This window comes from Nelumbo lutea, chromosome 4, assembly GCF_056320005.1.
Source record: "Nelumbo lutea isolate HS-2025 chromosome 4, American lotus-T2T, whole genome shotgun sequence".
Lineage (NCBI taxonomy): Eukaryota > Viridiplantae > Streptophyta > Magnoliopsida > Proteales > Nelumbonaceae > Nelumbo > Nelumbo lutea.
In genome coordinates, this window is record NC_142687.1 from 31,116,887 (window position 1) to 31,134,676 (window position 17,790).

Sequence of the window (17,790 nt, forward strand, 5' to 3'; positions counted from 1 at the left end):
TAATTCTAAAGACTTTTAAATAATACAATGGGAGCAGATCAAGCAATATCTAAATTCGATCTGTTTATGACTAAGGCCCTGCTTAAGAAGTACTTCTTTTAAGACATGGGACCACACAATAAGTGGTTTTTAAGTACTTATGGGTGTTTGGTAAAAAAGTAGGAAAAAAGTATTTTTTTAAAGAAGTACTTTGAAAAAGTGACTTCAAGTTGACTTTTTTTAAGTACTTCTTGAAGAAGTACTTCACCAAAATATTATGATGAACCAGTCCCTAACAAATTTGTATAATGACTAAAATACCTCCGTGAGGTTATACCTCTCCCTTCTCCACTCATTTGATCCTCAAACCCTAGCAGTAGCGGCACACCAGTTGCAGGTCCATCGACAACAATCAGCGGTGAGGAACCGTGGTCGGTGGACCTTCCGTTTGGCCTCTTTCCTCTATGCTTTGAAGTTGGATCTCTGAAACATAGCTAGTAGCTCAATCTCAGATCTTTGAAACAGAGCTCGTAGCTCAACCTCAAATCTCTGAAACAGAGCTCGATCTAGTCGTTGTTGTTGTTTGGGTGTCGAAGAACCGGAAGAGAGACATTCAGCCGCCACTGGTTCTCTTTTGGTGAGCAAGATGAACAGTGTCAAGTTCGTGGTTCAATTGTTATAGAAGAACAAAAACAAAGGAGAAGAAGAAGAAAAGAAGAGAAAGAGAGAGAGAGAGAGAGAGAGAGAGTAAGGAGAGGTTGTCGATGCTCTCTGTCACTCGAAGGGAGAATAGGGAAGTTGCAACGGAGACAACCTTCCCCTGTTCATCATCTTATTATTATTATTGTTGTTGTTGTTGTTGTTGTTGTTGTTGTTGTTATTATTATTATTATTATTATTATTATTATTATTATTATTATTACTACTACTACTACTACTACTATTGTTAATTTTAGTTATTATTATTATGATTACTTATTATTATTATTATTATTATTATTATTATTATTGAAAAGTATTGTATATATGTATGAGAGAAGTGAGGGCTAAAATTGTCATTTGAATAAATATAAGCACTTATGGGGAAAGTAGCTTACCAAAACATAATAAGTGATTTGAAAAAGTGGGTTACCAAACAGCCTAAAGGGTTGTTAAAACAAGTACAAGTATTTAATCATCAAACAGGGCCTAAGTGATTATCTATATTTGACTTAAACGCATGGTTTTAAAAACCAACCTAGAAATGGAACAGCTTTCACAATCAGCTCCCAAGTCATATGGTCTAACCATCCGATTTGAACCCTAGTCAAGCAATTTTTGGGTCCAAAACCAAACTTAGAACCATGATCGGTTCCAGGTCAAATGGTTCAATTGTTTGATTCACTCTAATTTTCAAAACCATGCTTAAACGAATTAGATTAAATCTGATCAATTTGCACCCTAATTGGAGCATCTACAAATTGAAGTTATTTATTACCAAAAGATATGAGAGTAAGATAGAAATAACTATTTTATCAAAATGCCTAGGGATGGATTTGAGCTGAGCCAAGTCGAATAGTACGAGGCTCGAGCTCGACTCACCAAGGTATTACAAGGCTGGAGCTCGAGCTCGAGCTTGAGTTCAGTTCGAGCTAGAACCTTGAGCTCGAGCTTGGCTCAAGTTAAAAACTCATAAGCTCGAGCTCGATTTGAGAAAAAATGTTTTATACAAATAAAAAATATTTTTTATTTGATATTTAAAAGATTAAGAACTATAATAATTAAGAATTACAATATTTTTATTATATATATTATTTTCTATAATTTTATTATATATATATATATATATATATATATATATATATTCAAGCATGGCTCGTTTGTTAATCAAGTCCGTAAATTGGGCTCGAGCTTGGTTGAAATTGAGCTGAACCAAACTTTTCACGAGTAAAACTCGAGTAGCTCATGAAGAACTCGACTTGTGGCCACCTCGAAAAATTCCAAATGATAACCAGTTCGAATCAGGTAGGCACAAGTTGTAATCATGTTCAATGAGCACTTGAATTTTTTTTTTTTACACATGTCCCTTAAAATACCCTCACCCCACCCTTGAAAAAGATTAAAACCAACTTTGGACAGTTGTCAAAATACTTATTAAGTGCTCATTTGACATGTTTATTTATGTTGTGCCTACTAGATCAGGTCCCGATGATAACATATTAGTTTTGAATCCAAAATATGTAATTTAAAATTGATGAAAATAAATTCATTTATAAACATTAAATTCGGATTTGCCATCTAGCAAGGTGCCAACTGGCTAGTTTATAAGCTCTCCAATAGCTAGTTGTAGTAGAGACTTCGATCGAAGCTAGTTATTTTTGTGTATTTTTTTTCTTGCAACTTCTCATTCCTATTTTTATGTCATAGTACAAAACCTATCCCTTCCAAAAGCATAAATGAAGGTGTTGACACATAGTTGGTTTACTTTTGAAACAACAATAAATGCCACATCAGCAAAATCATATTGTTTTTGTTAATGTGGCGGTATTTTTGTTTTTAAAAACAAAATCAACCATGATGCCAAACACCTATCTATCAGTCTCGAAACAACCCCAATTATTATGTGCAATAATCAGGTCTGACCTGATTATTCTTGAGGTCTATACTTGCCATCTGACAAACATCTAACTAGTCAACTAAAATCATAAACGTGGTAGCCAATTAGGTGTTATTTATCAAAACTGATGGAGCGCAATCCGGTCGGTCCTATCTGTCAATGATCTTGCCTCTGACTGGAGCAAAAGGTGCCTGAAATGGGGAAGAAAGCGAGTAGTCTCCGGGGAAGAACCCGGTGAGAGTACTCCGAAGCTCAAATTAGTATTTCTTCAAAGGCAAGATAAAAAACCAGATGACGCAAAGTTATCACGTACCTCTCTTCTTGGGGGGAAGGGGGTCTTTTATAACCACTTCGCGCACTCACTCCCAAGCTCCTATCAGGTCGGGTATCATTGCCTCTGCACTTTTGCCAGTTCGGGTGTCATCATCTCTGCTGGGGCAGACAACCGCCACTACTCTCTTTGTCGGAGTCGTCTCTGTAACTGGAAGTGGCGGTGGCAGGAGGCTGTTGAAGTGTGGTTGTCAAGCGCTAGATCCTAAGTCAATCAGGTGCGCCACCTCAGGATACAGACTCCTTTGGTGTCAGGTACGGTTGTATAGTTTGGCAGCCTGGAGACGAAGTGCTGGAGTGGTGTGCGATGTGGTCTTGAATTCGGATAGAAGTGTGGCCTGAACTGCCCTAGGGTGGGCCAGTTCGGGTTGTTGCCCTTTGCGCTTCTCGTAAGGCTCAGGGTCAAAGGGAGAGTTCGGGCTCCTTTTGGTGAGCTCGGACCTCTAGTTCCTCTTCTCGGAGGTCACACCTTGAGCGTACTGCCGTGCCGAGCTGTTGCTCCTACCAGGTCACGCCTTAGCGCGGGGAGTTCGCGGAGTGACGGGTGGATTTGACTCGTACTTCAACCGGTTGACTGATGGTAGGAAGTGTGTGTATGTCAGGAGATTTCCGGATTACTCGAGCACCAAAAAGTCAGAAAATGCGCCAATCCATCTTTAAATGCTGGGAGATGTGACAACAGACAATTTATTTCAAATTCAAAAAACACGCCACTGTTGCTTTCAATGCTGGGAGATGTGACAGCGGACGTTATTTCAAATTTGAAAAATGCGTCGTTGCCGCCTTCAATGTTGGGAGACATGCGCCAGTGCTGCTTCAGTTTCCAAAGACATGCGGCCAGTCACGTCTCGGTCTTAGGAGGCGTGCGGTCAGCTTGATCGTGAGTCGTTGGATTTGCCTCGATCAGAGCCATCGATTTTCAGTCACTGTGGGTATAAATAGTGGGGGATCCCTAGTCGCTTTATATTACCATTCTCCTACGTTTGCTTCTTGAGCTTGCCTCCAAGTTTTAGCTCGCGTCAACCTTCCGTAGTCTGTTTGCTTTTTCCGGGTGAGTTAGTACTTTCTTCTTGGTATTCTTTTCCTCCCGATGTCTAGCTCGGACAGCTTAGACAGTTTCTCGAGAGCTCAGATGCAGGTTTTACGAACCGAGCTACATCCCCCGACAGCCTTAGTGAACTCGAGGTAGAGCTCGAGGAGGAGCTCAAGGAAGAGTTTGAACCCGTAGGCTGAGTCGCATCGGGTAGTTTGGCGTCCTCCTCCTGTCAAGTTCGGACGTTAGACAATTTGGGCCCTCAACCATGACGCCTAAGGGGCTTTACTCCCTTATCACCCAATTCAACCTGCCTAGGGAGTATACTTATTTTATACCCTCGGGTGACTTCCCTTGGGAATACGGTCTTGACGAGATTGTGATATTCCGGAGCAGCTCGTTGTTGGGCTACGCCTACCTTTCTACCCTCTCATCGTCGAGGTTATGAACCACTTCGGCGTCACCGTTAGTAAGCTCCACCCAAATTCTATCCGCAATTTGGTTGGAACTATCTCCATCTTCCGTAGTCTGTTTGCTTTTTCCGGGTGAGTTAGTACTTTCTTCTTGGTATTCTTTTCCTCCCGATGTCTAGCTCGGACAGCTTAGACAGTTTCTCGAGAGCTCAGATGCAGGTTTTACAAACCGAGCTACATCCCCCGACAGCCTTAGTGAACTCGAGGTAGAGCTCGAGGAGGAGCTCAAGGAAGAGTTTGAACCCGTAGGCTGAGTCGCATCGGGTAGTTTGGCGTCCTCCTCCTGTCAAGTTCGGACGTTAGACAATTTGGGCCCTCAACCATGACGCCTAAGGGGCTTTACTCCCTTATCACCCAATTCAACCTGCCCAGGGAGTATACTTATTTTATACCCTCGGGTGACTTCCCTTGGGAATACGGTCTTGACGAGATTGTGATATTCCGGAGCAGCTCGTTGTTGGGCTACGCCTACCTTTCTACCCTCTCATCGTCGAGGTTATGAACCACTTCGGCGTCACCGTTAGTAAGCTCCACCCAAATTCTATCCGCAATTTGGTTGGAACTATCTCCATCTTCCGTAGTCTGTTTGCTTTTTCCGGGTGAGTTAGTACTTTCTTCTTGGTATTCTTTTCCTCCCGATGTCTAGCTCGGACAGCTTAGACAGTTTCTCGAGAGCTCAGATGCAGGTTTTACAAACCGAGCTACATCCCCCGACAGCCTTAGTGAACTCGAGCTAGAGCTCGAGGAGGAGCTCAAGGAAGAGTTTGAACCCGTAGGCTGAGTCGCATCGGGTAGTTTGGCGTCCTCCTCCTGTCAAGTTCGGACGTTAGACAATTTGGGCCCTCAACCATGACGCCTAAGGGGCTTTACTCCCTTATCACCCAATTCAACATGCCTAGGGAGTATACTTATTTTATACCCTCGGGTGACTTCCCTTGGGAATACGGTCTTGACGAGATTGTGATATTCCGGAGCAGCTCGTTGTTGGGCTACGCCTACCTTTCTACCCTCTCATCGTCGAGGTTATGAACCACTTCGGCGTCACCATTAGTAATCTCCACCCAAATTCTATCCGCAATTTGGTTGGAACTATCTCCATCTTTTGTGAACACATTCTGCCTTTAGACTTGGAGATCTCTTCCATTCTCATGCTTAAGAAGCAAGCGAGCCCCCTTCCTGGGCGTAGGCGGGCGTACTACTTGTCTCCTCACCCGGGGTTCAAGCTTTTACACGATCTTCCCAACAAGGTCCCGGCATGGAAACATGACTACTTCGGGGTACGAAGTGCAACGGGGTGGCCATTCCAAACCGGGTGGGGGTTGGCTGCCCCCGACCCTGGTGTTACACTAGATAGGGAGACGGCGAAGGGCCTCTGGGAATGGGCCCGGCTCGGGCTAAAATGCCACCATTATCTGACAGAGGCCAAGCTCATCCAGGCCAGCTTGAGTTTGTGTAGGTTCCTTGCTCAGAGGCTTGCCTTTCGTTTTGCTTTTCATTCTTTCGTTACCCTGATGTCGAGCTCTTTTTGCAGGTGTGATGGACGCAGAAAAGACTCGTAGTGAGAACCTATTTCATGCCATGAAGAGGAGGAAGTGAGTTGCCAAATGGACTCGTGCCAAACTGCCTCGAGATGTGGAACCCGAGGTACCGGGCTATCCGCCTGTGGATCCGCCCAGGGAGCCCGAGATGGCCCCTCCAATACAAGAAGTGATAGGGGCCCTTTACACCGAGGCTGCTTATACGGGGGCTCCTTACGCTGAAACTGCTTATACAGGGGCTCCTTACATGAGGCTGCTTATATGCGGGCTGGGCCTTCTGGCTCGGGAGGCCAAGGCGAGTTTAGGAGTGTGTTGTCGCCGAATCACGTTCTTCAAAAAAGTAGGAGGCCATTTACCCTGAGGAGGTCGCGGCATGGACCGAGCTTCCCAGTTCGTATTTGGTCACGAAGGAAACTAGCAGCTTGGATTTGCACCAGTCTCCTAGCCAACACATGGATGCCCACGATGGATTTGTCGATCTGCGAAAGAAGGGGATTCGACTAAAACAGTCTCGCCTCAGCCTTGGCCTCCTCGTAGCCGTAGGACTCGTCCTTGATGCGATTCCTCACATAGACGTAGCCAAGCCCAATGTTCACATGTCGGAAGTGACCTTCTCGAGCAGACCTTCAAGATCTTTATCACATTTAGTAACCACCGCCAGCGTCCTCTCGTCAGTGGTATCAATGAGCTGAGCCAGGTAATAGTGGCCACCGGCTAATAAATACCGCCACAATTGAACCTTAATACAGACCATCGGCGATTTCTGACAACAACCGAATTCCAACTCCGACGGCAGGAAGAAATAACTAGGAGTAAGTAAATCTTCAAATTGTAAAGATTTTGCTTACAATGGAATTAAAAAATATTAGAACGGTGGATTTCAACGAAAAATTAACGGAAGGAAGTCTTTGTCTCACTGTCATAGTATAAGAGAGTCTTTATCGCAAAACAAATTACGGGGGTTTTGTCATAGACCCCGGGGGGGTCTTTGTAATTTACCCTATAAAAAAAAACTCTGAGTGTCTACGATCAAAGAGATCACATCTCAACGCACGCCCTGTGGGGCGCCGATGAGATCTCACAATCAACATCCTTTGCTGCCAACGTGCTCTCTCGAAAAGATTTTAGACTTTCCTTCAACCCATTGTTGGATAGTAGGGGTTTACATGGGTCGGGTTACCCCAGGTTGCAGTGCAAATTTATTTGCACTAGTACAAACATATGAGAGTGTAAATGTAAAAAATGTAAAAAATTTTAGTGCAAATTTATTTGTACTAAAATTTGAAACAAAAATAGGTCAGAATTTACAATCAAATCATTTGTACTGCCATGATTTTGCATCAGTTATTTGCATTGCAACCAAACACAGTCATATGATCAAATTGACCGAAGCAATTAAGTCAGTTCTAGTTCTATGATTTTGTTCCAATTAATTATTGGGTTGGGATTGGTCTTTGTCATATTTTATGTCTAGATTAAATGGTTAAATTTCATGAATAGTAATACAAAATCTATGATGTGGGGAAGACATAGGTATTGAAAGAGTTTTGACCAATCAAAATCCACCCATGGTTTTTGATGGAGGAAGATTTGGCCCGATCTCTTGGCCACCCAACATGGAAGCAATCGAGGGTGACCTGGCAGGAGCAACAGTTCAGCATGGCAGTACGCTGAAGGCGCGAGCTCCGAGAGGAGGAACCAGCGGTTCGAGTTCCCCAAAAGGAGCCCGAACTCTCCCTTTGACCCCGAGCCTTACGAGGAGCGCAAAGGGCAACAACCCGAATTGGCCCACCGCAGGGCAATTCGGGCCACACTTCTATCTGAACTCAAAACCACCTTGCACACCACTCCAACACTTCGTCTCTAGGCCGTCGAACTAAACAACCGTACCTAACACCAAAGGAGTCTGTATCTTGATGCGGCGCACTTGACTGACTTAGGATCTGACGCTTGACAGTCGCACTTCAACGGCCACTTGCCACCGCCACCTCCAATTATAGAGACGGCTCCAACAAAGAGAGCAATGGCGGTTATCTGCCCCAACAGAGATGATGACACCCAAACTGGCAGAAGTGCAGAGACAATGATGCCCGACTTGACAGGAGCTTGGGAGTGAGTGCGCAAAGTGGTTATAAAAGGCCCCCTTCCCCCCAAGAAGAGAGGTACGTGATAACTTTGCGCCATCTGCTTTTTTATCTTGCCTTTGAGGAAATACAAATTTGAGTTTCGGAGCACTCTCACCGGGTTCTTCCCTGGAGACTACTTGCTTTCTTCCCTATTTCAGGCACCTTTTGCTCCAGTCAGAGGCAAGATCATTGACAACTAGGACCGACCGGATTGTGCTCCATCAATTGGTGTCATCTGTGGGAAACGCTTCTAAAAGCCTCCCTCTAAAACTCTCATAACACCTTTTTCCAAGAAACCCCAACACTCAGGGCTTCTTCCAGCAATGCCAGGCGTAGCATAGAGATGAACGCCACCAGGGAACAACCTCAAGCCCCTGTGGTGTGCATCGGATAGTTCACCATCCCCATTCCGATGGATGGGATCCACAGTCTGTATGCGCCATGAACAGTGGCGCCTGTGAATCTTCCCGCCATGAACGTCCCCCTTCCTCCCTCTATTGGAACCACCTTTGCTGAACCAACCATTGTTCCCCCGGCAACTAGCCAGAACCAGCTTGATGACCTGGTGCGTGGCATGCGGGCCATCCAAGCCCAAATGCAACAGCTTCAACAACATCAAATCTACCAGAAGCAGATGCTGCACCCTGTATCCCAATACCACTACCAGCAACAATTCCCCCAACTGCCTCAAAGTCAGCTCCCACCTCGGCACCCCGCCGTTAGGCAAGCCAAGCCCTCCCCTCAAGGCGGGCGCCCCCACCAGAAGGCTTCCCAGGCTCGGAGCCCCTCTAGAAGCCAGGCTTCATCCCCTGGCAGGAGAGAGAGAAAGCGGCTGCCCCCGCCTCGCCATGCACCGGTAGACCAGGAACCTGATCCATCAAGTCAGCATCACCTCGGTGCTCTCAGGACGAGCCCCTACACACCGAAAATCGGTTCAATGCCTTAGCCACGGACTATCTCCAACAGTTCAGGCCCATCGAGCTCGGGAGCACCAAGGCAAGTAGTGCCAATGCTGGGCCTTCCAAGCAGTGCCACCGCCGAACCGCAATCCGCGTCCTGCCCGAGCTCCGAGGTGAAGAAGAAGCAAGCTCGGAAGAGGTAAAGGCTGCCCCAATCCTCTCAGTCCCTCCCTCCCTGTCATCAGAACTCCTTGTAGTTCCTATGCCCAGAGACTTCAAACTCCCCCCACTCGACAAGTATGACGGGTCCTTTGACCCCAGCGACCATGTCGATGCCTTCCAGTCCTAGATGCACTTGGCTATGGCCAGCGAGTCCTGTATGTGCATAGCCTTCACTACCACCTTCAGAGGAGTGGCTCACACCTGGTACAGGAACCTGGCCCCCGGGTCAGTAAGGAGCTGGGCCCAGTTCGTGCAGGTCTTCACCGTGCACTTCGTCACCAGCAAGTGGTGCCCCCGAACCAAGGAGAGCCTCCTCAGCATGGTCCAGAAGGAAGGGGAGCCCATCTGCAACTACATCAAGTGGTTTAATGACACATGCCTATAGATCCCATGCTTGGACCCCGTAGTTCAGCTCACGACAACCAAGATGGGGGTAACACACAAGGAGTTCAAGTGGCACATAGTGGCACATAGTGGCCAACCAGCCCGCGACCATTGTTGAGTTCTTTAAGCTTGCAGATAAGTTCATGCAAACGGAGTAGGAGATCAATCAAAGGACTGGGGGTCGGTTTGAAAAAAGGAAGAGAGAAGAACTCCCCAATCAATGAGACAACTGGAAAGATCCAGCTCGGGCGTCGAAACCAAGCCAACTGTGAGCTCCCATGGCAGGTCGGACAGACTACATGCCCTTGAACACGAAGCGGGCTGAGATCTTGATGACAATCAAAGACGCCCTGTACGTAAAGTGGCCACCTCGCCTAAAAGGGAACCCAAACGAGAGGAACAAAAACTTGTACTGCAGTTTCCATGGTCATAGTACCGAATATTGTAATAATCTCCGGGACGAGATAGAGGGACTCATCCGTCGCAGGTACTTAGGAAATTTTGTACAGTATAATAATAATAATAATAATAATAATAATAATAATAAGACAGGTCGGCAAGGGGAGCACGGTAAGGATGCCCCCGAGTCCAACAGTAGGCCGACTGAACAGTCGCAAAGGTAGCCTCTAGAAGAGAGGCCAGTTCGGGGAACCATCCACGTGATAGTGGGAGGTTCAATAGTAGTGGGTTGTACTACCGAATGCCATCGAGGAACAACCTCAAATCCATGTGGTGTGCATCGGACAGTTCACCATCCCCCTACCGATGGATGGGATCCCCAGCCTGAATGGGCCACGAACAGTGGCGCCTGTGAATCTTCCCGCCATGAACGTCCCCCTTCCTCCCTCTATTGGAACCACCTTTGCTGAACCAACCATTGTTCCCCCGGCAACTAGCCAGAACCAGCTTGATGACCTGGTGCATGGCATGCGGGCCATCTAAGCCCAAATGCAGCAGCTTCAACAACATCAAATCTACCTGCAGCAAATGCTGCACCATGTATCTCAATACCACTACCAGCAGCAGTTCCCCCAACTGCCTCAAAGTCAGCTCCCACCTCGGCACCCTACCGTTAGGCAAGCCAAGCCCTCCCCTTAAGGCGGGCGCCCCTACCAGAAGACTTCCCAGGCTTGGAGCCCCTCTAGAAGCCAGGCTTCATCCCCTGGCAGGAGAGAGAGAGCGGCTGCCCCCGCCTCGCCATGCACCGGTAGACCAGGAACCCGATCCATCAAGTCAGCATCACCTTGGCGCTCTCAAGACGGGCCCTTACACACCGAAAACCGGTTCAGCACCTTAGCCCCGGACTATCTCCAATAGTTCAAGCCCATCGAGCTCGGGAGCACCGAGGCAAGCAGTGCCAATGCCGGGCCTTCCAAGCAGTGCCACTGCCGAACCGCAACCCACGTCCTGCCCGAGCTCCGAGGTGAAGAAGAAGCGAGCTCGGAAGAGGTAAAGGCTGCCCCAATCCTCTCAGTCCCTCCCTCCCTGTCATTAGAACTCCTTGCAGTTCCTATGCCCAGAGACTTCAAACTCCCCCCACTCGACAAGTATGACGGGTCCTTTGACCCCAGCGACCATGTCGATGCCTTCCAGTCCTAGATGCACCTGGCTATGGCCAGCGAGTCCTGTATGTGCGTAGCCTTCACTACCACCTTCAGAGGAGTGGCTCGCACCTGGTACAGGAACCTGGCCCCCGGGTCAGTAAGGAGCTGGGTCCAGTTCGTGTAGGTCTTCACCGCACACTTCATCACCAGCAAGTGGTGCCCCCGAACCAAGGAGATCCTCCTCAGCATGGTCCAGAAGGAAGGGGAGCCCATTCGTAACTACATCAAGCAATTTAACGACACGTGCCTATAGATCCCATGCTTGGACCCCGCAGCCCGCGACCATTGCTGAGTTCAAGTGGCACATAGTGGCACATAGTGGCCAACCAGCCCGCGACCATTGCTGAGTTCCTTAAGCTCGCGGACAAGTTCATGTGAACGGAGGAGGAGATCAACCAAAGGACTGGGGGCCGATTTGAAAAAAGGAAGAGAGAAGAACTCCCCAATCAATGAGCCGGAAGGATCTAGCTCGGGCATCAAAACCAAGCCAGCCGTTCCGAGCTCCCATGGTAGGTCAGACAGATTACACGCCCTTGAACACGAGGCGGGTTGAGATCTTGATGACGATCAAAGACGCCCTGTACGTAAAGTGGCCACCTCGCCTAAAAGGGAACCCAAACGAGATGAACAAAAACTTGTACTGCAGTTTCCACGGTCATAGTACCGAATATTGTAATAATCTCCAGGATGAGATAGAGGGACTCATCCGTCGCAGGTACTTAAGAAATTTTGTACAGTATAATAATAATAATAATAATAATAATAATAATAATAATAATAATAATAATAATAATAATAATAAGACAGGTCGGCAAGGGGAGCATGGTAAGGATGCCCCCGAGTCCAGCAGCAAGCTGGCCGAACAGTCGCAAAGGCAGCCTCTAGAAGAGAGGCCAGTTCAGGGAACCATCCACGTGATAATGGGAGGTTCGGTAGTAGCGGGTTGTACTTCGGCAGTGGCCCGGGCGTCAGTTCGGGAAGCTGCCCGAGAAGAATAAAACCCTCCGAAGAGGCCGAAGACGGAGGAACCAATTTTCTTCACGGAAGATGATGCACAAGGGGTCCACTACCCCCACAATGATGCGCTTGTCATAAAACTAAGGATCAACGACTTTGAAGTCAGGCGTGTGCTTGTTGATTAAGGCAGCTCGATGGACATTCTCTTCAAGTCGGCGTTTGACCAGCTTCAGTTGTAGAGAAGCGAGTTGAAACCCGCAAGCACTCCTCTGGTGGGCTTCAGCGGAGAGGAAGACAGGCCCCTCGGGAAAATAACAGTACTTGTGGAAGTCGGCACATGGCCCTGTGAGGTCAGACTCAACCACGATTTCCTGGTGGTCGCAACGCCCTCCCCATACAATGCCATAATAGGGCGGCCAATCACTCATGTCCTACGGGCAGCGATCTCTACCTGCTACTTGGCAATGGAGTTTCCTACAGACTTCGGTGTGGGGGTAGCACGAGGTGACCAGCTTGAGTCCCGCAAGTGCTATGTTGCCATCCTGAAGGGAAAAACCAAGGTGGCCGACGACCTCAAACTGGAGCGGCCTATGGACCAAGGCGAAGAACGAGCTGTGCCCATAGAAGAAACGGTCGCAATCCCAACTTCAGCTATGGACCTGGCTCGGACGCTACAGATCAGTGCTTCCGTCCAGGAACCTCTACGATCCAAACTGGTAAGTTTCTTACTTCAAAATTTAGATATTTTTGCACGGTCCGCGGCCGATATGCCCGGTATTGACCCTAGCCTTATAACTCACAAACTTAATACTGACCCTGTAGTCAGACCCATTAGACAGAAGAAACGCAACTTTGCCCCAGAACGCTGGAGGGCGGTTGATGAGGAGGTCGAGAAGCTCATCGCAACAGACTTCATAAGGGAAGTTTATTACCCGAGCTGGGTGGCCAACCCAGTTCTAGTAAAAAAGGCAAACGACAAGTGGCGCATGTGCGTCGACTACACCGACCTACTCGGGATACAACCAAATCAGGATGGACCAGTCCGACGAGGAAAAAACCACCTTCATAACCGAGTTCGGCCTGTACTGCTACAAGGTCATGCCCTTCGGACTGAAGAATGCTGGGGCGACCTTCCAAAGACTCGTGAATAAGCTGTTTCAGCCCTTAATTGGCACGAAGATAAAATGTTGTGTAAACGACATGGTCGTCAAGACACACTTTTCACATTAATTAATACAAGACTTGCACTCTATCTTCCAAATTCTGCGTCAATTTAGCATGAAACTAAACCCAAACAAGTGTGTCTTCAGTGTCCCCTCGGGTAAGTTCTTATGGTACATCGTCAACTGCCCTGGGGTGGGCCAGTTCGGGTTGTTGCCCTTTGCGCTCCTCGTAAGGCTCGGGGTCAAAGGGAGAGTTCGGGCTCCTTTTGGGGAGCTCGAACCGCTGGTTCCTCCTCTTGGAGCTCGCGCCTTGAGCGTACTGCCGTGCCGAACTATTGCTCCTGCCAGGTCACCCTTGGTTGCTTCCGTGTTGGGTGGCCAAGAGATCGGGCCAAATCTTCCTCCTTCAAAAACCATGGGTGGATTTTGATTGGTCAAAACTCTTTCAATACCTATGTATTCCCCACATCATAGATTTTGTATTACTATTTATGAAATTTAACCATTTAATCTAGACATAAAATATAACAAAGATAAAAATAATCAGGAGGCCTTCATACATATATTATTAACTATATAACTGATTTGGGTCTGAATCCATTAGAGACAACAAAGACCAATCCCAACCCAATAATTAATTGGAACAAAATCATAGAACCAGAACTGACTTAATTGCTTCGGTCAATTTGATCATATGACTGTGTTTGGTTGCAATGCAAATAACTGATGCAAAATCATGGCAGTACAAATGATTTGAATGTAAATTCTGACCTATTTTTGTTTCAAATTTTAGTTTATTTTGTTTGATTTCAGTATAAATGAAATAAATTAAAACATGAAACATAATAAATAATGTAAAATCCAAAACAAAATTAAATAAGAATTTATATTTTTTACATTTACACTCTCATATATTTGTACTAGTGCAAATAAATTTGCACTGCAACCTGGGGTAACCCGACCCATGTAAACCCCTACTATCTAAAATCTTTTCGAGAGAGCACGTTGGCAGCAAAGGCTGTTGATTGTGAGATCACATCGGCGCCCCATAGGGCGTGCTTTGAGATGTGATCTCTTTGATCGTAGACATTCAGAGTTTTTTTTATAGGGTAAATTACAAAGACCCCCCCCGGGGTCTGTGACCTGTAATTTGTTTTGCGATTGACAGTGAGACAAAGACTTCCTTCCGTCAGTTTTCCGTTGAAATCCACCGTTCTAATATTTTTTAATCCCATTGTAAGCAAAATCTTTACAATTAGAAGATTTACTTACTCCTGGTTATTTCTTGCTGCCGTCGGAGTTGGAATTCGGTTGTTCTCAGAAATCGCCGATGGCCTGTATTAAGGTTCAATTGTGGCGGTATTTATTAGCCGGTGGCCACTATTACCTGGCTCAGCGCATTGATACCACCGGCGAGAGGACGCTGGCGGTGGTTACTAAATGTGATAAAGCTCCTGAAGGTCTGCTCGAGAAGGTCACTTCCGACATGTGAATATTGGGCTTGGCTACGTCAGTGTGAGGAATCGCATCAAGGACGAGTCCTACGGCTACGAGGAGGCCAAGGCTGAGGCGAGACTGTTTTAGTCGAATCCCCTTCTTTCGCAGGGGATTGGTGCAAGCCCTGCACTCGAATCTGGAACGACCTGTTTTATTCGTCACAACAGTGTTGGATTAAGCACTTTGATTTCAACATGATCTCATCCTGTAAGCCTTTGCTTTTGAGCTTTGGGCTTGTGAATAGTAAAATTGAGTTTGAGGCAAAGGCAAAACACAACTTGCTTTGAATGCACCTCAGCCTTTATGATCGAACCGTCTCCAAGCTTGAACCCAGGAATAACCGGAAATCCCTAAATCAGCTAAAATGAGCCAACCAGAAAATTGTTATCAACAAAATGAAAGAAAAAGGAAAAAAAAAAGGTAGAGAACAGAACATACCCGAAATCTTTGATCCTTGTTTGTCTAATTTCTTGTTATCCAAATGGGGTATTTTGTCAGCATCAGAAATCGAATAATTTTGTAACTCCAACTCCGGTATCAGCCAACCTGGTGAAGGCGGAGAGGACGCCTCTTCTGAACTACTATGGTTCCGTTCTTCATTCGTAGTCCCAACAGACGTCAAAATATCAGAGCTTGAACTGCAGGAACTGCTATCCTGAGACTCTTCAACGGAATCTGTAAATGACTCAGTTTCCCGCCGGCCGGAAAAACGGATGACACTCTCCATGTGTAGAGGGAAATTCAGCTCCTCTGGTTGCCTGGAAATGGCATGGATCCGGCTTGAGCGCAAAGGCCAGCGAGTGAAGCAACCAAACCGCCTCGGCTATTGCCAAGAACTCTTCGTAAAACTCACTCCTCGGGTGGTTGCCCGTCGAAATCACTCGACGCTGCTCAAAATGTCCGAACAGAGACTCCTCCATCTTGGGGTGAACAAGAGAGGAACTTCATAGAGCAAAATTTGCCAAAGCCACAAGTGTTAAATATGCTTAGGAGCTCAACCGGGTCTGTGGCCTTCATATCTCGGAACTGATCCAAGCAGTCTTGGCGGAACTGGTCGGGGTGGAGAAATGAAGGGACGTTGTTGTCCATGTAGAAATGAATCAAAGTCGTTTCTAGGATATTTTGGATGGCAATGCAGCCGCCGACAGTGTAACTGACTCTTCTTCGTTGTGTCTGGTTGGAGCTACGGTCGATGCCGAATGATGGGTCTGATCCTTTTCCGCCATTAGAAAGTTAGTTCTAGCTAGTGGGTGTGCCTGAGTAGGAGCTTCTTTATTTATTTTTTCCAATATGGGAAGGAAATAAGGAAACAGTACTGGGAATGGGTTGCAGATAATGGATCAGTTCTTTCTATGGGAAGGAAATAAGGGATCAGTTCAGTCTTGGCGGAACCTAGGAAATGAAGGGAAATAAGGGAACACTACGTGGTGGAGAAATCAATCCATGCAGGTCGTTTGGTCCGAGAGAGTTGCGTTGTCAGTCAAGTATGAACCAAGGTTGCGTTTGGACAAGGTTCGAAGATCGGTAGGATTAGATATCCATTTTACGAGGTTAAATAGGTTTTAAGAGAAAAAGGACAAGAAAAAGAAAATAGAAAAAATTTTAAAGGGTGTTTTGGTAATTTAATACCTAGCAAACAGGGGATTTTGTCACAACCTCCTAGGCTCCTAGTAGAAGAGGGGTCCTTGTAATTTACCCTACTTTATACTTAGGCTTCTTAATGAGACGTCAAAGTATATGGTAGGTATTGACCAGAAATAAAATATCTAATAAGTTGCACATCAACACAATACTTCTCAGCACCTACTTCTATAAATTCTGAAGGGATAAGAATGAAGAATTCTATATCAGAATTCAGAAAACTTGGATTGGCTCCAAGTGTTGCAGGAAGGACTAGGAGATGGGAGAAGTGAAGGTCGTTGGGTCTTCTCCTAGCCTTTTCTGTTACAGAATTGAATGGGCTCTTAAGCTTAAAGGGATTGAATATGAATATGTAAAAGAGGATTTAAGAAACAAGAGTCCCTTGCTTCTCAAGTATAATCCAGTCCATAAGAAGGTTCCAGTGTTCTTGCACAACGGCAGACCGATTGCAGAGTCTCTTGTCATCCTTGAGTACATCGACGAGACGTGGAAGAACAATCCTTTGATGCCTGAAGATCCTCATGAGAGAGCGATGGCACGATTTTGGGCTAAATTTGGAGATGAGAAGGTATCTCTGGGTTGCTCCTTTTTCTTTCTTTTCTGTAATCCTGTTCTTTCATGATTTTTGGGCTAATGAAACCCACTTTTCTGGTTAGTGTTTGATGGGTGCATGGGCAGCCTTATGTGCTGAAGGACCTGAAAAGGAGAAAGCTGTAGAGACTGCGATGGAGACACTGAACTATCTCGAGAAGCAGATTGAAGGGAAGAAATTCTTTGGAGGAAAGACGATTGGGTTTCTCGATCTGGTGATTGGATGGATCCCACACTGGCTCGATGTGTTAGACGAAGTTGGAGGTATGAAGCTACTTGATGCAGAGAGATTCCCGTGTCTCCATGAATGGGCTCAGAATTTTATCCAAATTCCCACTATCAAGGATTGTCTTCCTCCTAGAGATGAGATGGTTGCCTACTTCCAATCAAGCCGACAATATATGCTTTCATTAGCTGCTAAGAAGTGATTAATTATATTTTATTTATCAGTTGGAGTTTTGTGAAGATTTTACATTTATTATATATATATATATATAGATGGTTAAAGTTTGCCTGCTAAGAAACATAAAGAACAGAGGAAAGATTGAAACTTATTTTATTTGATTTTTATAACTTTTCAGCGCGGTTTTTTGGCGGATAATCACAACCCTGCTATGGTTTGAAGTGTTTATCATCCAATAACAAAGTAGATTAGCAACATGAAATTGGTTCTAAAAATGACCTTAACAATATATTTTCTTCAACAAAATGAATCAAAAGTAACTTATTTGAAACTTAAACCTATGACAATTTAATA

General features: G+C 46.0%; 1 protein-coding gene across 1 annotated transcript; it reads left to right on the top strand.

Annotated features, from left to right (window-relative positions):
- Positions 1-16,630: 16,630 nt before the first annotated feature.
- Positions 16,631-17,557, top strand: LOC148854976 (putative glutathione S-transferase). Its single transcript, XM_088982012.1, has 2 exons — positions 16,631-17,010; positions 17,099-17,557. Exons 1-2 carry the CDS (start codon positions 16,702-16,704, stop codon positions 17,459-17,461), a joined length of 672 nt encoding a protein of 223 aa, XP_088838138.1. The 5' UTR covers positions 16,631-16,701; the 3' UTR covers positions 17,462-17,557.
- Positions 17,558-17,790: the final 233 nt, after the last annotated feature.